Source organism: Castanea sativa, chromosome 5 (assembly GCF_040712315.1).
Source record: "Castanea sativa cultivar Marrone di Chiusa Pesio chromosome 5, ASM4071231v1".
In the NCBI taxonomy this organism is placed as follows: domain Eukaryota; kingdom Viridiplantae; phylum Streptophyta; class Magnoliopsida; order Fagales; family Fagaceae; genus Castanea; species Castanea sativa.
The window spans coordinates 15,624,941-15,643,836 of NC_134017.1; the positions used below are offsets into that span (position 1 = coordinate 15,624,941).

An 18,896-nucleotide genomic window follows, 5' to 3' on the forward strand; every position below is an offset into this window, starting at 1 on the left:
AAATGAAACAAAAATCTTCTAAAAAAATCAAAATCTTCTAAAAAAATAAAAATCAATCTCTCTCTCTCTCTGAGCTCACCGACCCAACCTCTCCCTTTCATTCCGACACCGTTTTGGTCTCTCTCTCTCTCTCTTCGATTTTGTTTAGGGTTTGTTTGTTTATGTTCTATTAGTAGATCTCAGATTCACTTTTCTACAAAACAAAGAATCTCCATCCTTAATTTTCTGTTACTTTCTAGGGATTTCAATTTCTCGATCTCTTCCAATTTTCCTCTTTTTTTCTATGTGTTTCCCTTCTCTAATCCCTAATTCCGTTTCTGAAATCGCATCCAATTTTCAATTTCCTTCAGAATTTTCTTGATAAAGAAAAAAAAAAATTTCCTGATACGTTACTATTTGGGGTATTTGGGGGGATTGGGAATGGTGAGTTCAGAAGGGTTGAGTGCCTCGCCGGCGACTGCGACGGTGGCTGTGGCAAAGAAATATGGTGTTACGGAGCCGATATCGATGGCGGGGCCCACCAGAGCCGATAGACTGAGAAGCAGAGACTTAGAGAAGGTTTGGATTTTGGGTTAAATATGGAGGAAGTTTAATTCTTTACATGCATTGAGGTTTTTTTTTTTTTTTTTGTTGGTGTTTGTGCTATTTGTTTATTTTTTTGGTTTCTGGGTATGGGCTATTGTTTTAGGGAAAGTTTAATTCTTTACAACATTGAGGTTTTTGCGCTGATTTTGTTGTTTATTTATGTTTTTGGTTTCTGGGTATGACTGATTGTACTTAGAGAAAGCTTAATTCTTTACAAGCATTGAAGATTTTGTGCTGATAAAGTTATCTGTTTATGTTTTGGTATCTGGGTATGTAAGTTCTTGGTGGATGCGGGGCTTTATGAGAGCAAAGAAGAAGCTGAGAAGAGAGAGGTGGTGCTTCATCGAATTCGTCAGGTAATTGGTCAAATTTTTTTATTTTTTTATTTTTATGGGAAGTTGGATTTTCATTGTTAAAAATGTGAATTGAGGGCTAGTGAGAGTGAATTATATCTTTCTAAGAGAAATGAATTGTTGAAGCTCATATGATAGCTTATATGAGTTGGAAATTTTGAAGTATTTCTATTGTGATTGTTTTGCGAATTAGGATAAACCAATATTTGGAACATTGGTTTAAGACTTAGCTTTGGAAATAAATGTGGGTGGCATGGATGTTTGGAACCTGTTTATTTGAAGTGCTATAAATTTTGAATATCAGCATGCAAATTTTGCCAAGGGTCTTGTAGCTAAATTGACACATGCATTGGCACTTTGGGTTCGAGCTGCGTGGTTAGCAGCATTATTGTAATTATCTAAAAAAAAAAAGAGAGTATAAGCATGCAAATTTAATTTCAAATATGTTCATTTTGGGGATTAAGTTTATTTCCTTCGACCAACGCTTCATTTTTGAAGTTTTTCTAAGCAATAAATTTGAATTTTTGTGATCAAATCTGTGCCCACTTGATTGCCAACCACATTGATGTTATCAAAGGTCTTTTTAAGGAGTGTCTTTGATTTGGGATTCTTAAGTAAGAGCCATGGAAAGGTAGGAGTCAACTTAGGATTTTGAAAGTTTAGTAATTTATTCTCCCATGTGTTATTTTACCTGATTTTCTGGGATAGGAGCCCATCAACAATCAGGGACAGACCTAAGATGAAATATATTAATGGAACCTGGTGACCATGGTTTATTTTGGGATCTATTTTGATGGTTTTCTAAGAAAACCACTGGTTTGATCGGTTTTTTCCCTATAAAGTGCTTGTTCATTATTATTATAATACTGAACTGAAAAACTAGTGGGTTCACAGTTCTGATGGTTCAACTGCTGATTTCGTCTGGTTAGTTTGTTGATTTGATGATTTTCTTTCACCCTGCTCATTTGCTGACTCGAGGTTGTTTTAAGCATTGCATGCTAATTACTGGTATTTTATTTATTTATTATTTTTATTTTTAAATGCTAGATTGTAAAAGATTGGGTGAAGCAACTTACTCGGTTGAGAGGATACACAGACCAAATGGTGGAGGATGCAAATGCTTTGATTTTTACTTTTGGTTCGTATCGACTTGGGGTGAGTATGCTCTCTATAATATATTCCTATTATGGTTTCTTAATGTTTTAACTATGTTCTGGTGAGTTAAATTGGTCTCTTGAAGCAATGTTGTCCACCTTTTAGTTTCTTATTTGATTGTGCTTCATGTCATCTGCACATTCCCATCATGGTTAGTTTATTGGAATTGGGGCAGGGTCTGGTAGATCTTTGGTTATAATTGGTAAATTGTTATTGTTATAATTGGTTATAATTGGTTTCCATTTTCTGTTTTCATGTCATCTGCATATCCCCATCACGGTTAGTTTATTGGGGTTGGGACAGGGTCTGGTAGATCTGGTTATAATTGGTAAATTGTTATTATTATAATTCATGCTTTTGCTTTCCTTTTTTTTTTTTTGCTTGATGTTCTTTTGTCATGTGTTCCTCCTGCGTTATGTGGAGATCAAGCTGAGTTTGAATCCTTGACAGGTACATGGTCCTGGGGTTGACATAGACACTTTATGTGTTGGGCCATCATATGTGAATAGGGAGGTAAATATTGCATTCAGGTTATTTTCTAGTGGGTTTTGTGGCTCTTGATTTCTATATTGCATCTAATCCTTATTTGTCTTATTCAGGAAGACTTCTTCTTTATACTGCACAATATCCTGGCAGACATGGAAGAAGTTACAGAACTACAACCAATCCCAGAAGCTCATGTCCCAGTAATGAAATTCAAGTTTGATGGACTTTCCATCGACCTTCTTTATGCAAGTATTTCTCTCTTGGTTGTGCCAGAAGTAAGTTCTGTTTAAATCAAACATTCTGTGAGCTACTTAAATTTTCTCTAATTGAAACCATACATTGTATAGACACCGTAAAGAGGGTATTTTGTCAATGATGATGGTTGGAGTAAATTTTTGTTTGAGATTCCCCCTTGGCCTGATTATGAATTATGTGGATGAGAAGTTTTAAGAAAGTGCTCTTTTACTCTCTCTCTCTCTCTCTCTCTCCCCCAACAAAAAAGAAGGTTGCCTTCTTGAATTTACTGTTTAGATGATTGTTTGTGTTTGTGCATTTGCCCTTTTTTGGTTTAACAGTGTCTGTCAAAATGGTATGTTGAAAGTTCATAGTTTCATTCTAATGTTAGCTGAGAGTATATTTTCAATGCAATTATTAGAATGGACAATAGTTGCAGTCTGTTGCACAATTCAATTCTTCTGTGATACAAGCTAGTATATTTTAAGTTTGTCAATTTATGGTTTCTTTAATTTTTAGACTGCATGATACTTTGGAGTAACATGTGGTAACCAATGTTTCAACAGGACTTGGACATCTCTGATGTGTCTGTATTGTACAATGTTGATGAGCCCACTGTTCGAAGTTTTAATGGCTGCAGGGTTGCAGATCAAATTCTTAAGCTCGTTCCAAATGTTGAGGTGAAATTCTTCATACTGTATCGTGTTTAGTTGGTCTATGGATTTAACTTGATGCAACCTTTTACCTTTTTTTTTTTTTTTTTTTTGGGGTATATCATTGGTATTTGGTCTGTACTTAAATACTCTTTTGAATTGTAGCATTTTTGCACAACACTCCGATGCCTGAAGTTTTGGGCCAAAAGGCGTGGTGTTTATTCCAATGTGAGTCCTTTTCATTGCTAGGTAATATTGGATAATGTTATGTTTTCCGTTTCTATTTATCTATTTCATGTGTTCATGTTCAGGTGACTGGATTTCTTGGGGGTGTGAACTGGGCACTTCTTGTAGCTCGTGTGTGCCAGCTTTATCCTAATGCAGTTCCTAGTATGCTTGTCTCTCGATTTTTTAGGGTTTATACACAGTGGCGTTGGCCAAACCCTGTGATGTTATGTGCAATTGAAGAGGAAGAACTTGGATTTTCTGTATGGGATCCTCGTAAGAATCCTCGAGACCGGACTCATCACATGCCTATCATAACTCCTGCTTACCCATGCATGAATTCTAGCTACAATGTTTCAACAAGCACCCTCAGGGTTATGATGGAGCAGTTCCAACATGGCAACAAGATTTGTGAGGTGAGAAGTTTCGTTTTTTCTTGACTGTGAAGTAAATTTTCTTTGGTTGTGTATATTTTGATCACTTTTTTTTTGTTCTTGTTTATTGCCTAAATCCAGAAGATAGAACTCAATAAAGCTCAGTGGAGTGATCTATTTCAGCCATACTTCTTCTTTGAAAGCTACAAGAACTATCTGCAGGTTGACATAGTTGCAGTTGATGCTGATGACTTGCTTGCTTGGAAAGGCTGGGTTGAATCGAGGCTGAGGCAATTGACTCTGATGGTAACATTTGTGCATTTCTGTTGGTTTGTGGCACAAAAAACTGTCTAGTATATAGTAAAATGGAAAGATAGCTAATGAGTGACAGAGGTGTTTCTTTCATCCCTATTTTGTACTTTTGTGCTTGCAGATTGAGCGGGACACATTTGGGAAGTTGCAATGCCATCCTTATCCTCACGAGTATGTGGATACATCAAAGCAGTGTGCCCATTGTGCTTTTTTTATGGGTTTGCAAAGGAAACAGGGGGAGATGGTCCAAGAAGGTCAGCAGTTTGATATCCGTGGGACTGTTGATGATTTCAGGCAATCTGTAAACATGTACTCGTATTGGAAACCGGGGATGGAAATTTATGTTTCTCATGTTCGTAGAAGGCAAATTCCTTCATATGTGTTTCCAGATGGTTATAAACGAACTCGACCCTCAAGGCCAACAGCCCAGCAGCAGGCTGATAAATCATCTCCTGAATATGGTGAAGTTGGTGGGACTGGCTCCAGTGAGAGATGCCATAAGAGGAAAAACAGTTCTGATGCAGTGGATGTGAAACAAGGCATGCCTGTAAAACGGCTATCTATTAGCCCTCAGAGACGGGATTCGATTTCTGCTGAAATTATCAGTAATAAGTTGAGCAGTGTGTCTTCAGAGCATTTGGCATCTTGTTCAGTGGGAAATAATGCAACTGCTGAAAGGAACAGAACTTGGCAGGTTGACACTGGTAAAGCGGAAGATTTGGCATCAAATTGCAGGATTACTAGGACTGGGTCTGTTGAGCAAGATCTGAGCTCGATGGAGGGTGCTAAAAGGTCCAATTTGGAGCTAGTTGAAGCTCAAAAAAGGATGCTATGCCCAGAAGCTGAGACAGCAGGATGTGCCTCAAATTCCAGTATTATCACCACAACCCCTGCAAGTGAGGTCAGTTCTTGTGAAGATGCTGGATTTGGATCAGTGGTAGGTAGCAGTGAGGGGAATACTGGTAGTGTGGAAGGAAGCATTGAAGGGAGTAATAACATAGGATCTTCTGTGGCTGATTCGTGTGAGGCACATTCAATATCTCCTTTGGAGAATGGATGCATTTATGGCAATGGAGTTCTACAAGACGGATATCAGGAAGAGTTAGAGGTTTTGGATTTAAGCTCCTTCAATTACCGTGATTTTCTTTAATTTATCAATTTTGGTTTCTTGCATCATCTTTTTATTCTCTCTTCTTTGGCATTTTACTAGTAGGATGATTTCTTATATCTTCAGTCCGACCAGTAGATTGTTTTGTCTGAATTTATTTGTGGTCGTCCTTACCAGTGCTGTACAACCTTAGGTGGACATTTGAGAGTCGCACTGTAGTAGGGCTACTGTGCCCAGAGTGCACGAAATACAGACATATCTTTTTACTGTTATTTTTGATTAGCTTTTGACTAATTTCATCTTTGATATGTTGTATGTGCTGACCGATCTTATCTAATTTCTTAATTTTTTCCTTTTGCTTTCTATGTGAAGCCAAATGCTGCAGTTGGGATGGTAATTGATTCTAGGGGTGAAGCAAAGTTGGAAGCTGTGGAGAAACCAGTTGTAAGGCATGCATTTTGAAATTTTAACCTTTATATTTGGGATTATTCTCATATTGTTTGTCTTTATACTGCTTTATTTTTTTTTGTTTTCCCTTTCTATCTTTTCCCAACTTACTCTTAATAGCAGGCTGAGTTTAACGTCAACGGCGTGAAGGATTAGAAGTTGGGTCAATGGCTATATTTGTCTGTGAAAACATTTTGCTCAGAATAGAAAGACAGAAAGCCAGCAGTTCGGGTAAGTGTTATTTTAATTGCTGGCTTTCATTTCTTTCTTTTTTTCAGGCATACTTGCTTAGTCTGCATTGCGGATTGGGAACCAATCGGCACCAACTGAAAGACACCTGTGGGGGGTATACCATGGCCATATGTGTACAGATAATACCCTCTTTAAGTTATGCTTTTCTGCGTGAGCTGCGTTCTCTCTTGCTCATGGAGTCATGGGAGCATAGATGCTCTAGTGTTTAGCAGTTAGTCATAGGTTCTTCCATTGTTTTTTTCGATTAAGTTTGTGAATCAGAAAAATAGGAAAAAAAAGAAAAAAAATTTTGAAAAGATAAAAAAAAAAAAAAACGAAAGGATGGAGATTGTGTGTTCTTTGGTTAGGGTTGAGGTCTTGTTTATATAGTAGTGTCTATGGTTTGAGGTTAGGCTGTGAAACTCGTTTACACTCGTTGCTTTGTAATAATATTTTATAATGTTGAACCTCTCTCTCTCTCTCTCTCTCTCTCTCTGGCTTATAAGTGGGTGTGACGTGTGATATTTATTAAGTTAAATTCTTGAGACAATGGATCTGTATCTGATGTAATTAATAAACAATACCTAGTGATGCAATGCAACTCACGAATATTCAGGGATCGGCATTCAATTAAAGGGTTTATATATTTACGTGTTCTGAGTGATCCAACTATTTTGACATTGGTATTTTATAAAATAGCTTTTGCTGGATTTATACAGAGACTGTGGGATGAACTTGAAAGCGTTAGTTATCACCACCCCCCAAAAAGAGCTGGAAATAAGAAGTGAGGTGCCAATTCAGTCATTGGAATTGACTTATCATCCATACTATAGATGGCCCTACTGCAAGAAAAGCGGTTGATATGCATTTCTGAGTCATAGCCTACATGGCAGAGATTTTTTTGTCACAAAAATATCTGTGGCAAATTGGTTACACGTCAAAATCATTTGTGCAGGAGCAACTAAATTGCGTCTTAGCTTAGCTTGGCCGGTTTGTATGGTTTGCTTAATACGCCACAATCAACAGGGCCCAACTAAAGGCAACTTGACCTAACTAGCCAATTCTAAAATGTCTATTACTTTCTTCTTTTTCATTACCAAACACTGCAATATGACTGGGTTTTTTTTTTTTCTCTTTTTTTTTTTTCCCAATAATTACAACCATGGGAGTTCATTGGATGTTTATGTCGAAAACATGAGAAGTGTTAATTGAGTTACATGGGAGTAGGGGTGGCAATTCGTGTTCGCGTGTCGTGTCAAGTCATGAGTATTCGATTACATAGGTCAACACTAACCCGACATGTTTATTAAACGGGTCAAGATTCTTCAACCCTAACACAACTCATTTATTAAACGGGTCAGTCGTTTCGACCTGTTTATTAGATTTTATCAAAATGAAAAATAAAAATTAATGAAAAAACAAACAAATAAATATTTTTAATATAAAATTCAGAACTAACGAGTAACTGCATCACAAATAATCCTTCAAAATTAAAGCATATCCCAATATTACAAATAATCAATCACAATATGTCAAAGAATATAAATCACAACAACTAATAAGTTCATATACCTAGAGTTTGAAGGGTATATTGGTAAAATATCATTTAATTAAACGGGTCAGACGGGTCAAACGGGTTCTATGTGTTCAACACTAACCCAACCCATTTATTAAACGGGTTAGCCGTGTCAACCCGAATATGACACGAACCCGTTAAGCCTCAACTCATAACCTACTAATTTCGTGTCGTGTCGTGTCGTGTCGGGTTCGCGGGTCGTGTCAAATTTTGCCACCCCTACATGGGAGTTCATTGGATGTCTCTATCGAAAACATGAGAAGTGTTAATTGGCTGACTGACTTACAAGTATTAGCTGAGTTACAAGATGAGAAGTGTTAATTGACTGACTTACAAGGAAGTTAAGTGTTAATTGACTGACTTACAAGGAAGTATTAACTGAGTTACAAGACACTAATGAGTATGGTATGAATGCTTTAATTGACTTAAAAACAAAGTTGTAAATAAATATATCTACTAAAAAAACAAAGGCTATTGGCTAGTTTAGTGGAATTTCGTGCAAACTAGTGTACTTGTGTTTTTTTATTTTATTTTTCTATATTTTTTAATTATTTTTTGTATTTATTTTTATTAACAATGTTTAAGGGATTGAACTTTGAATGTTTTGTTGAAAATACTGTAAGATGCTAATTGAGTTACAAGACTCTTGACTATATGCTTTTTAGGGCAATACTTAAATACAATATTTATATATTGTTTCTTATGCTCTCTTCTTAAATTTTAGTCATCAGTTCAACCAATGACAAAATTCATCTCCTTTCTTTATTTATTTTTTTACCTCTGGCATGCAAGAATGACTTTAGATCTTTCCTCTCCGAATTCTCCCAATTAATATTGGAAAAACAAATTTGGCTTACTAAATTCGATAATCCTTCAACGGTGATTTCTTTTTTACATCACCCAAAGCATATCTTCAACGATGATTTCTTCTTTACAGTGACCATCTACGTGGCCACACCTATTGGACCATCTAAATTGAAGTGTTCATGATGTGGTGGTTAGCTTTACGTAAGAATTTTTGGATAAGGAGGAGGTATAATCCAAATCTGCAAAACACCTAAGGAACAAAATATAATATCAATAAGAATAGGAACACGTAACTTTTTTCACATTTGTGAGGGGTGGACACGGCGTTTATATGGACCTACTAATTTTTGTTAATCTATTTAATAAAGTTGAAAAAGTTTAAGAAAAATTTAGTATCTCTAATAAAATATAGGATAATCATGTGAATTAGTAAAGTGACTACAGTAAATATATATTTTTTGGTTAAAAGAAAGCCTATTTCTTTTTTTATTTTTTTCTCTTTTTTTTTGATGGGAAGATAGCCTATTTCTGATAAGCTTGTTGAGAAAAACTATAGTAAATAAAGTACATTGAGAATGTGATTTAAAATATTAAAATATTTACCTGAATGGACCAATTCTAGTCTAGGCGGCTATAGTAAGTCATACAAATGTATATATATTTTTAAATATAGTCATACTACAATCTCAAAAAAAAATTGAGAAGAATAAGTCATACAATTACATTTATGATTATCTTATATTAAAATATGAGTAATATTATAGTTACAAACTATTTTATAATATTTTTACAAACTGTTATTGTAGTCAACTTTTTATTGGTTCTCATCTTGACCTACTAATAATATCACTTTTTTATTGACCAATAATCACTCCCTACATCAGTCGTTTACAAAAAATTTTGTAAAAAATTTTGAATCTTTAGCATTTTTCTTAAAGTATAAGATAATTACATATGGATGAGATTTGAACCTAAACTTTCGACCCCATTAAGATTATTATTAGGCAATGACCATAATTGATTTCTTTTCTATATATACAAAATTCAATCTTTTAGTGTACACAACACTCGAAGCAGTTCTTTATTTAGACAGCAAATTAGCTTCTAATAGAAGTTCTAGATTTAAAATTCACTTTGTAATTGATTATTTAATTATTACATGAAAGGATCATGCCACTGACTAAGTAAATCTTTCAACTATGTTAACTTACCTGGATAATGTTCACAATTCTAAATTTTCTCATTTAACAGATAAAATTAACAAATTTATCCAAACTATTAAAAAAAAAAAAAAGTAACAGTTTTTTATTTTATTTTAATTTTTTTGGATATGGAATAAATTTTGGTTGGACTAAATCTTTCAAACCTTCCAAATTACTGGTCTTTTATTTTTATGAGCATGACAAATATGACATCGTAAGTCCAATAAACAACGGCAATTTATGATTCAAAATCTGTGTGTCTCAGTCTCTGTTTTCTAAGCTCTTCATATAGTATATATATATAGAACTACATACATACATACAAACAAACACGTACAGAGGAAAAATGGGGAAGGTAGCGGTTAGTGCGGCAGTGATATGTGCGGCGGCGGCGGTGTGTGCGGCAGCAGCTGCGGTGGTGGTGCGGCGGCGTATGCAGAAGACGGCAAGGTGGGAGAAGGCCATGGCTATAGTGAAGGACTTTGAGGAGAAGTGTGGGACCCCAACTTGGAAGCTGGAGCAGGTGGCTGATGCCATGACTAAGGAGATGCACGCTGGGCTTGCTGCCTCTGATTCTCAAGGTGCTCCCACCATGCTCAAGATGCTCATCACCTATGTCAACAATCTCCCATCTGGGTATTCTTTCTTAAAAAAAAAAAAAAAAAATTGGATACATGGATTTGAGTTTTTTTTTTTGGGTTTGTGTTTATGTTCCATTTGATTCATTCTGGCTTGATTTCATGTGGGTGTTTGTTGTTTTTGTCTATATTTATGTTGCACGTCTCAATTGTTCCATTTTTATGACTGAATTGTATGTGGGTGTTTTCCTATTATTTGGTTACTATATGTTGAGAGAGAGAGAGAGAGAGAGAGAGAGAGAGAGAGAGAGAGAGTGCGTGTGTTTCATTTGATTCAGTCTGTCTTGATTTCATGTGGGAGTTTGTTGTCTATGTTTATGTTGCACGTCTCATTTGGTCCTTTTTTTTTTTTGGGTTCAATTGTATGTGGGCGTTTTCCTCTTATTTGGTTAGTATGTGTTGTGTATGAGGGTGTCTGTGTGTCTCATTTGATTCAGTCTGTCTTGATTTCATGTGGCTGTTTGTTGTTTTTGTCTATATTTATGTTGCATGCACGTCTCATTTGGTCCTTTTTTTGATTGAATTGTATGTGGGTGTTCCTGCTTTGACTTGATTAATATGTCTTGTTTGTGTTTATGTTTTATCCGTTGACAATCTTCCAAAATATTTGTGATGATATATTTTTTTTAAAATTTTGACTTTATGAATAGACAGTGCAATATAGAGATTTAAGTTTAATGGATGATGGATCCTCTTTTTGTGTTTTTCCTATTTTCAGGGATGAGAAGGGATTGTTTTATGCGTTGGACCTTGGAGGAACAAACTTCCGTGTGTTGAGGGTACAATTGGGAGGGGGAGCTGTTGTTAATCAAGAAGTTTCCGAGGTGTCCATTCCTTTAGATTTGATGGTTGGAACTTCAGAGGTAAAATTGTTTTGGTGCTTAACTGTTGTCACCGCTAATTCAAGCTTTATATGCAAAAATAAATGTTAAAAGTCACAGACTTTTGATGTAATTTCAGGCACTATTTGATTTTATAGCGGCTGAACTTGCAAAATTTGTAGACCAAGAAGGACCAGATTTTCAACTTCCTCCTGGTAGGCAGAGGGAACTAGGCTTTACCTTCTCGTTCCCTGTGATGCAAACATCAATTGCCTCTGGGAATCTTATTAAGTGGACAAAAGGCTTCTCTATAGATGATACGGTTAATCCAAATTGCTTTGTGTCTTTTTTGTTTATCTTCATTTATGTTTACCTATTGATTTCCTGGCATTTTTCCAATATATTGAAGTATGTCTTTGATTATTGATCTGTTCTTTATCTAAATTGAACTTGTAAAATAAACTAATGTTAATAAGAAAATTCTGGTGATATCATAAAAGTATTAATAATCAATATATTAAATTAGAATAAAATGAAGTACTAACTACTAAAAACAGAATGATGAGATTTTTTTTTTCCTTATATATATATATATATATATATATATATATATATATATATATATATATATAAGAATGATGAGTTATCCTGATGGATACCCTTAAGGGTGTGTTGCACATGAGCCTACATATCCAGACACTTGCAACAACAACAAAGCCTTAATCCCAAAATTTGGAGTTAGCTATGGATCCTCGATAGATTAGATTGGGTTGGCCGCACGAACTCTTTTCCTCTATTAAATTCTATTTGAAGTCATGCTCTTTGTCCTTTTTATTACTCTACTAATGTTATTTTTGGCCTTCCTCTACCTTTTTTCTATCCCTCAACCTGGATCAACTCACTCTTTCTTACCTTTTGATTACTCGCTCTCCTCTAAACATGACAAAACAACTTTCCCTCATTCATAAATGGGGACCTAAAAAAGTTGAAAATAAAATTACAGGATGGGAAGTCAGAAGAGTATACTGTCCAACCAACTGGTCCAGTCTGGATATTGTTAAATGTTCATATTTCATTGTTGTTTTATAAACTCTGTCAAGGCTTAAGGGCAGGGAATCTTTTCTGAATAGAGAAACACATAGTCAATATCTCACACAAATACGTATTGCATATGAACATGTAAAGGATATAAAACCTTGCCAATGTGAAGATTCCTGTTTGAGATGAGAATTGTAATGCGCGCAAGGTTCATTTTGATGTCTCTTTTTCTCTTGTTTTAACAAAGTGGCCAGTTTGAATGGTAACTTCCATAATAATATAATTAGGGGGCAGTTGTTACAGATTTAAGATTTAATTGCCAATTGTATTCATTGAATATCATATTCTTCAAACTTTAAATTTTGGATTAAGTTGTCCTGTAGTGGAACTAGTTTATAGTATGTTATTTTGATTTTACTAAAAAAAAAAGTATGTTATTTTAATTTAAACAGGCAAGGTATTAGTGAGTTTGGTATTGTTTCCAACATATTATTCTTGATTCAACTGAAGATTTAGTTGGGGTGGCTATGAAAACTTGTTAGGGCTTCATCACATTGATGCATCATATTATGTTGTTGTTCTAATTAACAATTTCTATATTTTATTCAACCATTGTGATTTTGATAACATGATAGGTTTGCACTTTCTTCAGTGATGGTTGCTCTAATTTGTTTGTTGAGAGAAATTTCGTTGGCAAAATTCATTGTCCACTGCTAGGGGAAGTGAGGGAATGGCCAATTTTTTATATTTAGAAAAAATTTCATAATTTGGAAAATTTGTTGAGATTTTAAAATTTTAGATATGCATCAGTGTCTCCTTTCAAACCTTTTGGTTTTTATGTTTATCCTGTATTCGGGTTGGTTTCTAGAATCCTTTCGCAAATCATTGTTAGGCACCTTTAACATTAATATCAATTTTGGTTAGCTTTCTTGTATGTGTCATTGATCAAAATTATATTCCTTAACATTTTAGGAAGAAAGTGTTAATTGCAAATATAATTTCATCTTTATAAATATTCTCTATCAATTTTAGAGCAGTTCAAAGGAGCATTTTTAATCATTTCCTTTAAGATTTTGTGAAAATCAAGACCAACCACTCCTTTCTTGTTCATAATCTTGTTCTTGTTAGGTAGCAAGTGTTGAATCATCAACTTCATGGAATATGGCATATGGCATATTTTCTCCTGGTTTGTCATCCCTTTACGTAAAACAAATCTAAAGCTTTCCTTTTCTCTCTAGAAAATGGTAGCTACCACCACCATTCTGGCATATTTTCCTGTTAAACAAGCTGTAATTTCAGCAACACTTTGAGGATAGTCCTAAGAAATTGAACATGGTTTATCTGACTTTTGGAAGCATGAACATATTATACTTTTGACTGAAACAATCCAGTTCAATAGTAAGTACAGTTTGTGGGCACATCAAAACTAATTTACGAATGTGACAGTATGGTATTTTCTCTTTAGCCCAAGTCCCCTTGTGTGACTTTTTCAATTGCTGGGTGCATAGGTTGGCCAAGATGTTGTGGCAGAATTAACACGAGCAATGGAGAGAAAAGGCCTTGATATGCGTGTGTCAGCTCTGGTAAGTCAAAGTTAATGGCTTCTTTATAAAAACACTAATGTGATCCCTTTGGTTATTCTTGATGAAAATCATATATGGTCTTGTGCAGTGGATTGGTATTCCTTTTTTCATTATGTCAATCTGGTGTTCAATACTTCATGAAATTATTTTTGTTTTCAATATGGTTTTAATGTACATTATTGGAACTAGGTGAATGATACAGTTGGGACATTAGCTGGAGGTCGATATTCCAACAAGGATGTTGTTGCTGCTGTTATCTTAGGTACTGGAACAAATGCAGCGTATGTAGAACGTGCAAATGCAATACCAAAATTGCATGGTCTTCTGCCTAAATCTGGAGAGATGGTTAGCAGATTCTCAGTGACTGTTAAATTGTCTAGTTCTTTTAATAATATTTAACTTCTTTTCCTGTTCTTGTCTCAAGTCAGTATGGTTGAAAAAAGTTATGCATATGATTGAAAATTGTAAAAGAACTATTGAGAAAGAATTCTGAAGACAAGGCCAATGTTCTACTGCAGGTCATCAACATGGAGTGGGGTAGCTTTTGGTCAACAGATCTTCCATTCACAGAGTATGATTATGTACTTGATGCTGAGAGTTTGAACCCAGGTGAACAGGTGATTGTATGAATATTTAACGTTCCACTAGGCTTTGCTTTGCCAAATGATCTTTTGTTGTGTTTTTCCTTAAAAATTTGTTTGATACTCTCAGATGTTTGAGAAGATAATTTCTGGTATGTATTTGGGAGAAATTGTTTGCATAGTTCTATGCAAAATGGCTGAAGAAGCTTCCTTTTTTGGTGACATCATTCCACCAAAACTGAAAAGTCCATTTGCATTAAGGTAGTGTTCAAAACTTACAGGTTAATGATTTAACCATTGTTCATTATGTTCTGCTCTTTTCCTTTTCATTTTGCCTTTCCACTTGTTCATGTTCTAAGAGGATTATTTTTGTTTGACAGCTTTTTAATTTTTGTCAACTTTACTCTAGAGTGGAAACTCTTGTGCATTGTTTGATCCCGTACTACTATAGTCACAACTTAATCCAAAAGTGTCATAGTAACCCAGAGCATGTGCCTTGCAGCTCACATTTCTTTTTCTTTTCTTTTCTTTTATTTATTTATTATATATTCTTTGTTTCTGTTCTAGGCTTTTTGTGCCGTAATAAATCATAAATTGAAATGGAACATTGGACTTTTTTCCGACCATAAAAAATAATTGGAGAACACGTTTTATTCACTAACTTGGGCTGTAAACCTTGTGTTAAGCTTTGCCTTCAGCCCTAAATATCATAGAATGTTTCTTTTTAAGTACTAATTTAAACTATTTATTAGTATGAAATAATGTAAAACATTTTTTTACAGCTGTCAAGTTGCCTATTTTTGCCTATAATTTACTTCTTGGTGGCCTAGGTGTTTGCCCAGATAACTGTCTGGGTGACCACTTCATCAGCATGGCATTCATTCTTCAGAATAATCTATATTTGAAATATTATTCTTGCTTAATTGATATGGTTGCCAAGTTGTGGTCCGTAATGGGTGTCACATTTATCACCTTATTGGCATAATGCATCCATAAGACCTAGTATCCTTATTATAACTTCAAAAGCATTTTGGTCATAGTAAGAAATTAATCAATTTCACCGGGCCAACCCTTGGCAAGTGTAATTAATGACCATGATTTAGTGGCAGTCCTCAGGCTTTGATGTTAGCTCTCTCTTTCTAGCTTTTGGACTTTAGCCTTAGGTCCATGGTGTTGCATTCTTGCGGTCACATTTTTATGCTCCTCTTTGAAATTTGTCTCTTGTTAACTTCAATTTTGTTTTTGTAATCTTCATTCAATTTGCTTTTTTTTTTTTGGGAGATTAGGATGAACAATTACATGGGATTAATGAGATATGAAATATGCAGGACACCTGACTTGTCAGCAATGCATCATGACACATCCAGTGATCTTAAAGTGGTGGATACTAAATTGAAGAATATTTTAGAGGTATATATAACTCTTCATTGTTGTATGGAGTTTCAATTAGTTGTCAAACCTTGTGCTTGTAGTTCATAGCACTTCCATTTGCACTGTATTATATGCATAATTGAGTTACCTTTAATTTTTTGGAATTGGGTTCCTGGCTTAGTTGTCTTGCATTATAACTGAAGGCCTCCATTCCTATTGCTTATCATCCATACATATGGGATAATGGGTTAGACTCTAGAGAGGGCATTATCATTTGCTACGACTATGGTTGCACAGAATAGAAACAAGAGATGGTGGCTTACTGGCTTGTACCTTTCTGACAAGGAAGAACTTTAATATATCATCCATATCATATGGGACTATAGAAAAGTTTTTTATTTTATTTATTTTTTATTTATAAATTGCTATGACAATGGATGTACCAAATAGAAACAAGAGATGGTGGCTTGTAGCTATCTGATGAGGAAGAAGTTTAATATCTCATCCGAAAATATGGGATGAGAGATGTAACAAAGGCCATTTCATTTGCAGTGATAGAGGTCTTTGTGGTTTGTGCCATGCCAAATTTAACTTGTCCAAAGAGAGAGAGAGAGAGAGAGAGACCTGGTTTCAGAGGCACATTCATATTTGTTTTGTAACTGATGATGAGACCTGCTGAACTGCTGTTACAAGTTTTTGTATTCTGATTTATTTACTTATATTTCTATTTCAGATATCTAATACCTCCCTCGAAATGAGAAAAGTGGTCGTTCAGCTCTGCAACATTGTTGCAACACGTGGTGCTCGTCTTGCTGCTGCTGGGATCTTGGGCATTCTGATAAAATTGGGAAGAGACAAAATCAAGGATGGGGAGAAACAAAGGACAGTGATAGCCTTAGATGGTGGATTGTATGAGCATTACACTGAATATCGCAAATGCTTAGAGAATACCCTAAAAGAATTGCTTGGAGAGGAAGTCTCAGAAAGCATTGTCATTGAGCAATCCAATGATGGGTCAGGTATAGGAGCTGCCCTTCTTGCTGCCTCTCACTCACAGTTCCTTGAAGTAAATAAATCCTAAGAATTATATTCAGAATCATAGAGTTCAAGAAAATTTTCACTTTTTCTTTCTTGCATAATTACCTTTTCATTTTTTCTTAATTCATTTTTCACCTCTTCCCTATTTGTATCAATTATGAGTTTTCTGTACTGTTTACCCTCCCTCCTTTTGTAGTTTCCGGAGGTTGATTGATTGAATTATTGGATTATGACTCTTTTTCCTTCTTTCTTAATCCTTTTTTCACCTCTTCCAACTTTGTACCCTCCCGCCTTTTTTGTTTAGGAGGTTGATTATGTGAATTATTGGATTATGGCTTTGCAAAATATGTAATAAAGGTGGATTGGTTGTATAAAAGCAGGACCTGGAAGCGGCAAATCTAATCTGCTTTGGCCCGTAATTTTACTCTTTTTTTTTTTATCAACATACTGCTTCTTTCTGCTTATTACCAATTCTTGTTTTGAAAATGGTGGATAATGTGTTGCGGATACCATCTTAAACCTAAAAGCTTAAGCATATGGATTTTTGGATGCAATAATATGATATTAATTATTAGCTTTTGTGATATTCATCCAGTATGGGATTTAACCACTGCTGCTCCCGCATGTATACCAACTAATCTTCTTATATGAAAGTTTCCACCAACAATTATTTAAGTGTCATGTGTTAACATCAAGAGCACAATATTTTTTAGAGCCACTAATAGTCTGATATGCATTCTCTTAACTACTCTACCATGAAAAGGAAAAAAAGAGCTGTCCATGGGTTCCATCAGCTGCAATTTTTTCTTCCCTTCTAGAATTATGCATATTTGTTATTTGGATGGCACATGCATAATAAGAATGTCATTTTGAAACTACTTAGCCCGTCAAGGGTGAAAAGCTCCTGGATTACCCGGTAACTGATTTTGGCAGGTGGGGTCAGTTTGCTTATAAAAGTTTGATTAATGGTGAAGATTGTTATATAGTATGTTTTACGATGTGCAACTAATCTGAGTGACATTCTTATATGTCATTAAAAAAATGTCATTTTGAAACATTCTACAAGATTGGGGTCATTTGTGTTATTGAAAGTACTTCAAAACACTTACAATAGTAGTTACAAGATTACAATGGATAGTAGTACAAGGCTTGAAGGCTAGTCTTGGTTCTAGTTACAAGCTTTGTGAATATCAGTGAGATTTTCTAAGAGGAAGATTTAATCCTAAAGAAAGTTCTGAATTACAATAAGGGACAACCCCCTTATATAGGTAAATAAAGTAGTAGTCAAAAGTGAATAGTGACATCTTCATTATTCATATTAAGACCCGTGAGGGACAGCATGAGCTCAAAATCTGGAAGCTTTTCCAAAAGAACTAGCTTTTGAGCCGAAAGTAGATTGCCAAAAAGCAGTCAACAAAAGAGTTTTCAGCAGCGTCAGTGGAGATAACATCAGTAAAGGCAAAAGGTAAGGCAATCGTGAATATTTTAACCTTAAGTGAATATTGAAAAGTTTGGCATGACATGCCAAAAGTAATCCCAGAAGAAATTATCATCAGTTGAAATAACAGTAATACCTTTAACTATATGTGAATATAGTATGAATATTGGTCTTTGTGCAAGCCGGACAAGTAGGAACATCAATAGTCATCGATGGAGTGTTTTGGCTAGAGTCCTTCCCCTATATATATATATATAACAAGTGTTAAGAGACATCTTATCAAAAAAAAAAAAAAGTGTTAAGAGACGTAGTACAACAAGTATATATGTCTTTCATATCAGAGTTTTCGTGTGTGACACAAAAACCTATATAATTTGAGCTGCTTCCATGATTCTCTTCCTTTACGATAAGGCTGTGCAAGATGTGACCCATAATGGGGTTTGGGCTACTGGAATATTCCCTTCTGTTCCCCTATCGAGAAACCAGCATAGCCCACATGAGATTCAAATGTTCACTGAAGCATAGCATGTAAAAAACAAAGATAAGATTGGGAAAAAGTGGGCCTCTGAATTGTGGCCCATAAAAGGAGAAGCAATTGCATGCTTGTCTACACTTGACCTGTGCACAAGGCAAAAATGTT

The 18,896-nt window shown here is 35.0% G+C and overlaps 2 protein-coding genes across 8 annotated transcripts; both read left to right on the forward strand.

Moving 5' to 3' along the window:
* LOC142636073 (nuclear poly(A) polymerase 4-like) lies at positions 1-6,648 on the forward strand. Of its 7 annotated transcripts, none has more exons than XM_075810147.1 (13): positions 6-558; positions 864-941; positions 1,986-2,093; positions 2,544-2,606; positions 2,693-2,854; positions 3,380-3,493; positions 3,632-3,694; positions 3,778-4,107; positions 4,207-4,371; positions 4,499-5,485; positions 5,858-5,934; positions 6,053-6,115; positions 6,210-6,344. In XM_075810147.1, the coding sequence occupies exons 1-12, from the start codon at positions 421-423 to the stop codon at positions 6,078-6,080; spliced, it is 2,313 nt and encodes a 770-aa protein (XP_075666262.1). In that variant the 5' UTR covers positions 6-420; the 3' UTR covers positions 6,081-6,115; positions 6,210-6,344. The 7 variants fall into 7 exon arrangements, with proteins under 7 accessions (XP_075666261.1, XP_075666262.1, XP_075666260.1 ...); XM_075810145.1 differs by having other exon boundaries at positions 5,858-5,929; XM_075810149.1 differs by having other exon boundaries at positions 5,858-5,929; positions 6,056-6,115.
* A 3,267-nt stretch (positions 6,649-9,915) lies between these two features.
* On the forward strand, positions 9,916-17,194 carry LOC142636023 (hexokinase-1-like). The gene is made up of 9 exons (XM_075810086.1): positions 9,916-10,384; positions 11,105-11,249; positions 11,347-11,529; positions 13,754-13,828; positions 14,018-14,173; positions 14,347-14,445; positions 14,540-14,670; positions 15,738-15,819; positions 16,514-17,194. Exons 1-9 carry the CDS (start codon positions 10,095-10,097, stop codon positions 16,859-16,861), a joined length of 1,509 nt encoding a protein of 502 aa, XP_075666201.1. The 5' UTR covers positions 9,916-10,094; the 3' UTR covers positions 16,862-17,194.
* Positions 17,195-18,896: the final 1,702 nt, after the last annotated feature.

Coding starts and splice junctions, on each gene's coding strand:
- LOC142636073 (XM_075810144.1), top strand. CDS start 421: ATGGTGAGTTCAGAAGGGTTGAGTGCCTCGCCGGCGACTGCGACGGTG. Junction 2,607..2,692: donor CATCATATGTGAATAGGGAG/GTAAATATTGCA, acceptor TGTCTTATTCAG/GAAGACTTCTTCTTTATACT. Junction 3,695..3,777: donor GGCGTGGTGTTTATTCCAAT/GTGAGTCCTTTT, acceptor GTTCATGTTCAG/GTGACTGGATTTCTTGGGGG.
- LOC142636023 (XM_075810086.1), top strand. CDS start 10,095: ATGGGGAAGGTAGCGGTTAGTGCGGCAGTGATATGTGCGGCGGCGGCG. Junction 11,530..13,753: donor GCTTCTCTATAGATGATACG/GTTAATCCAAAT, acceptor CTGGGTGCATAG/GTTGGCCAAGATGTTGTGGC. Junction 14,446..14,539: donor GTTTGAACCCAGGTGAACAG/GTGATTGTATGA, acceptor TGATACTCTCAG/ATGTTTGAGAAGATAATTTC.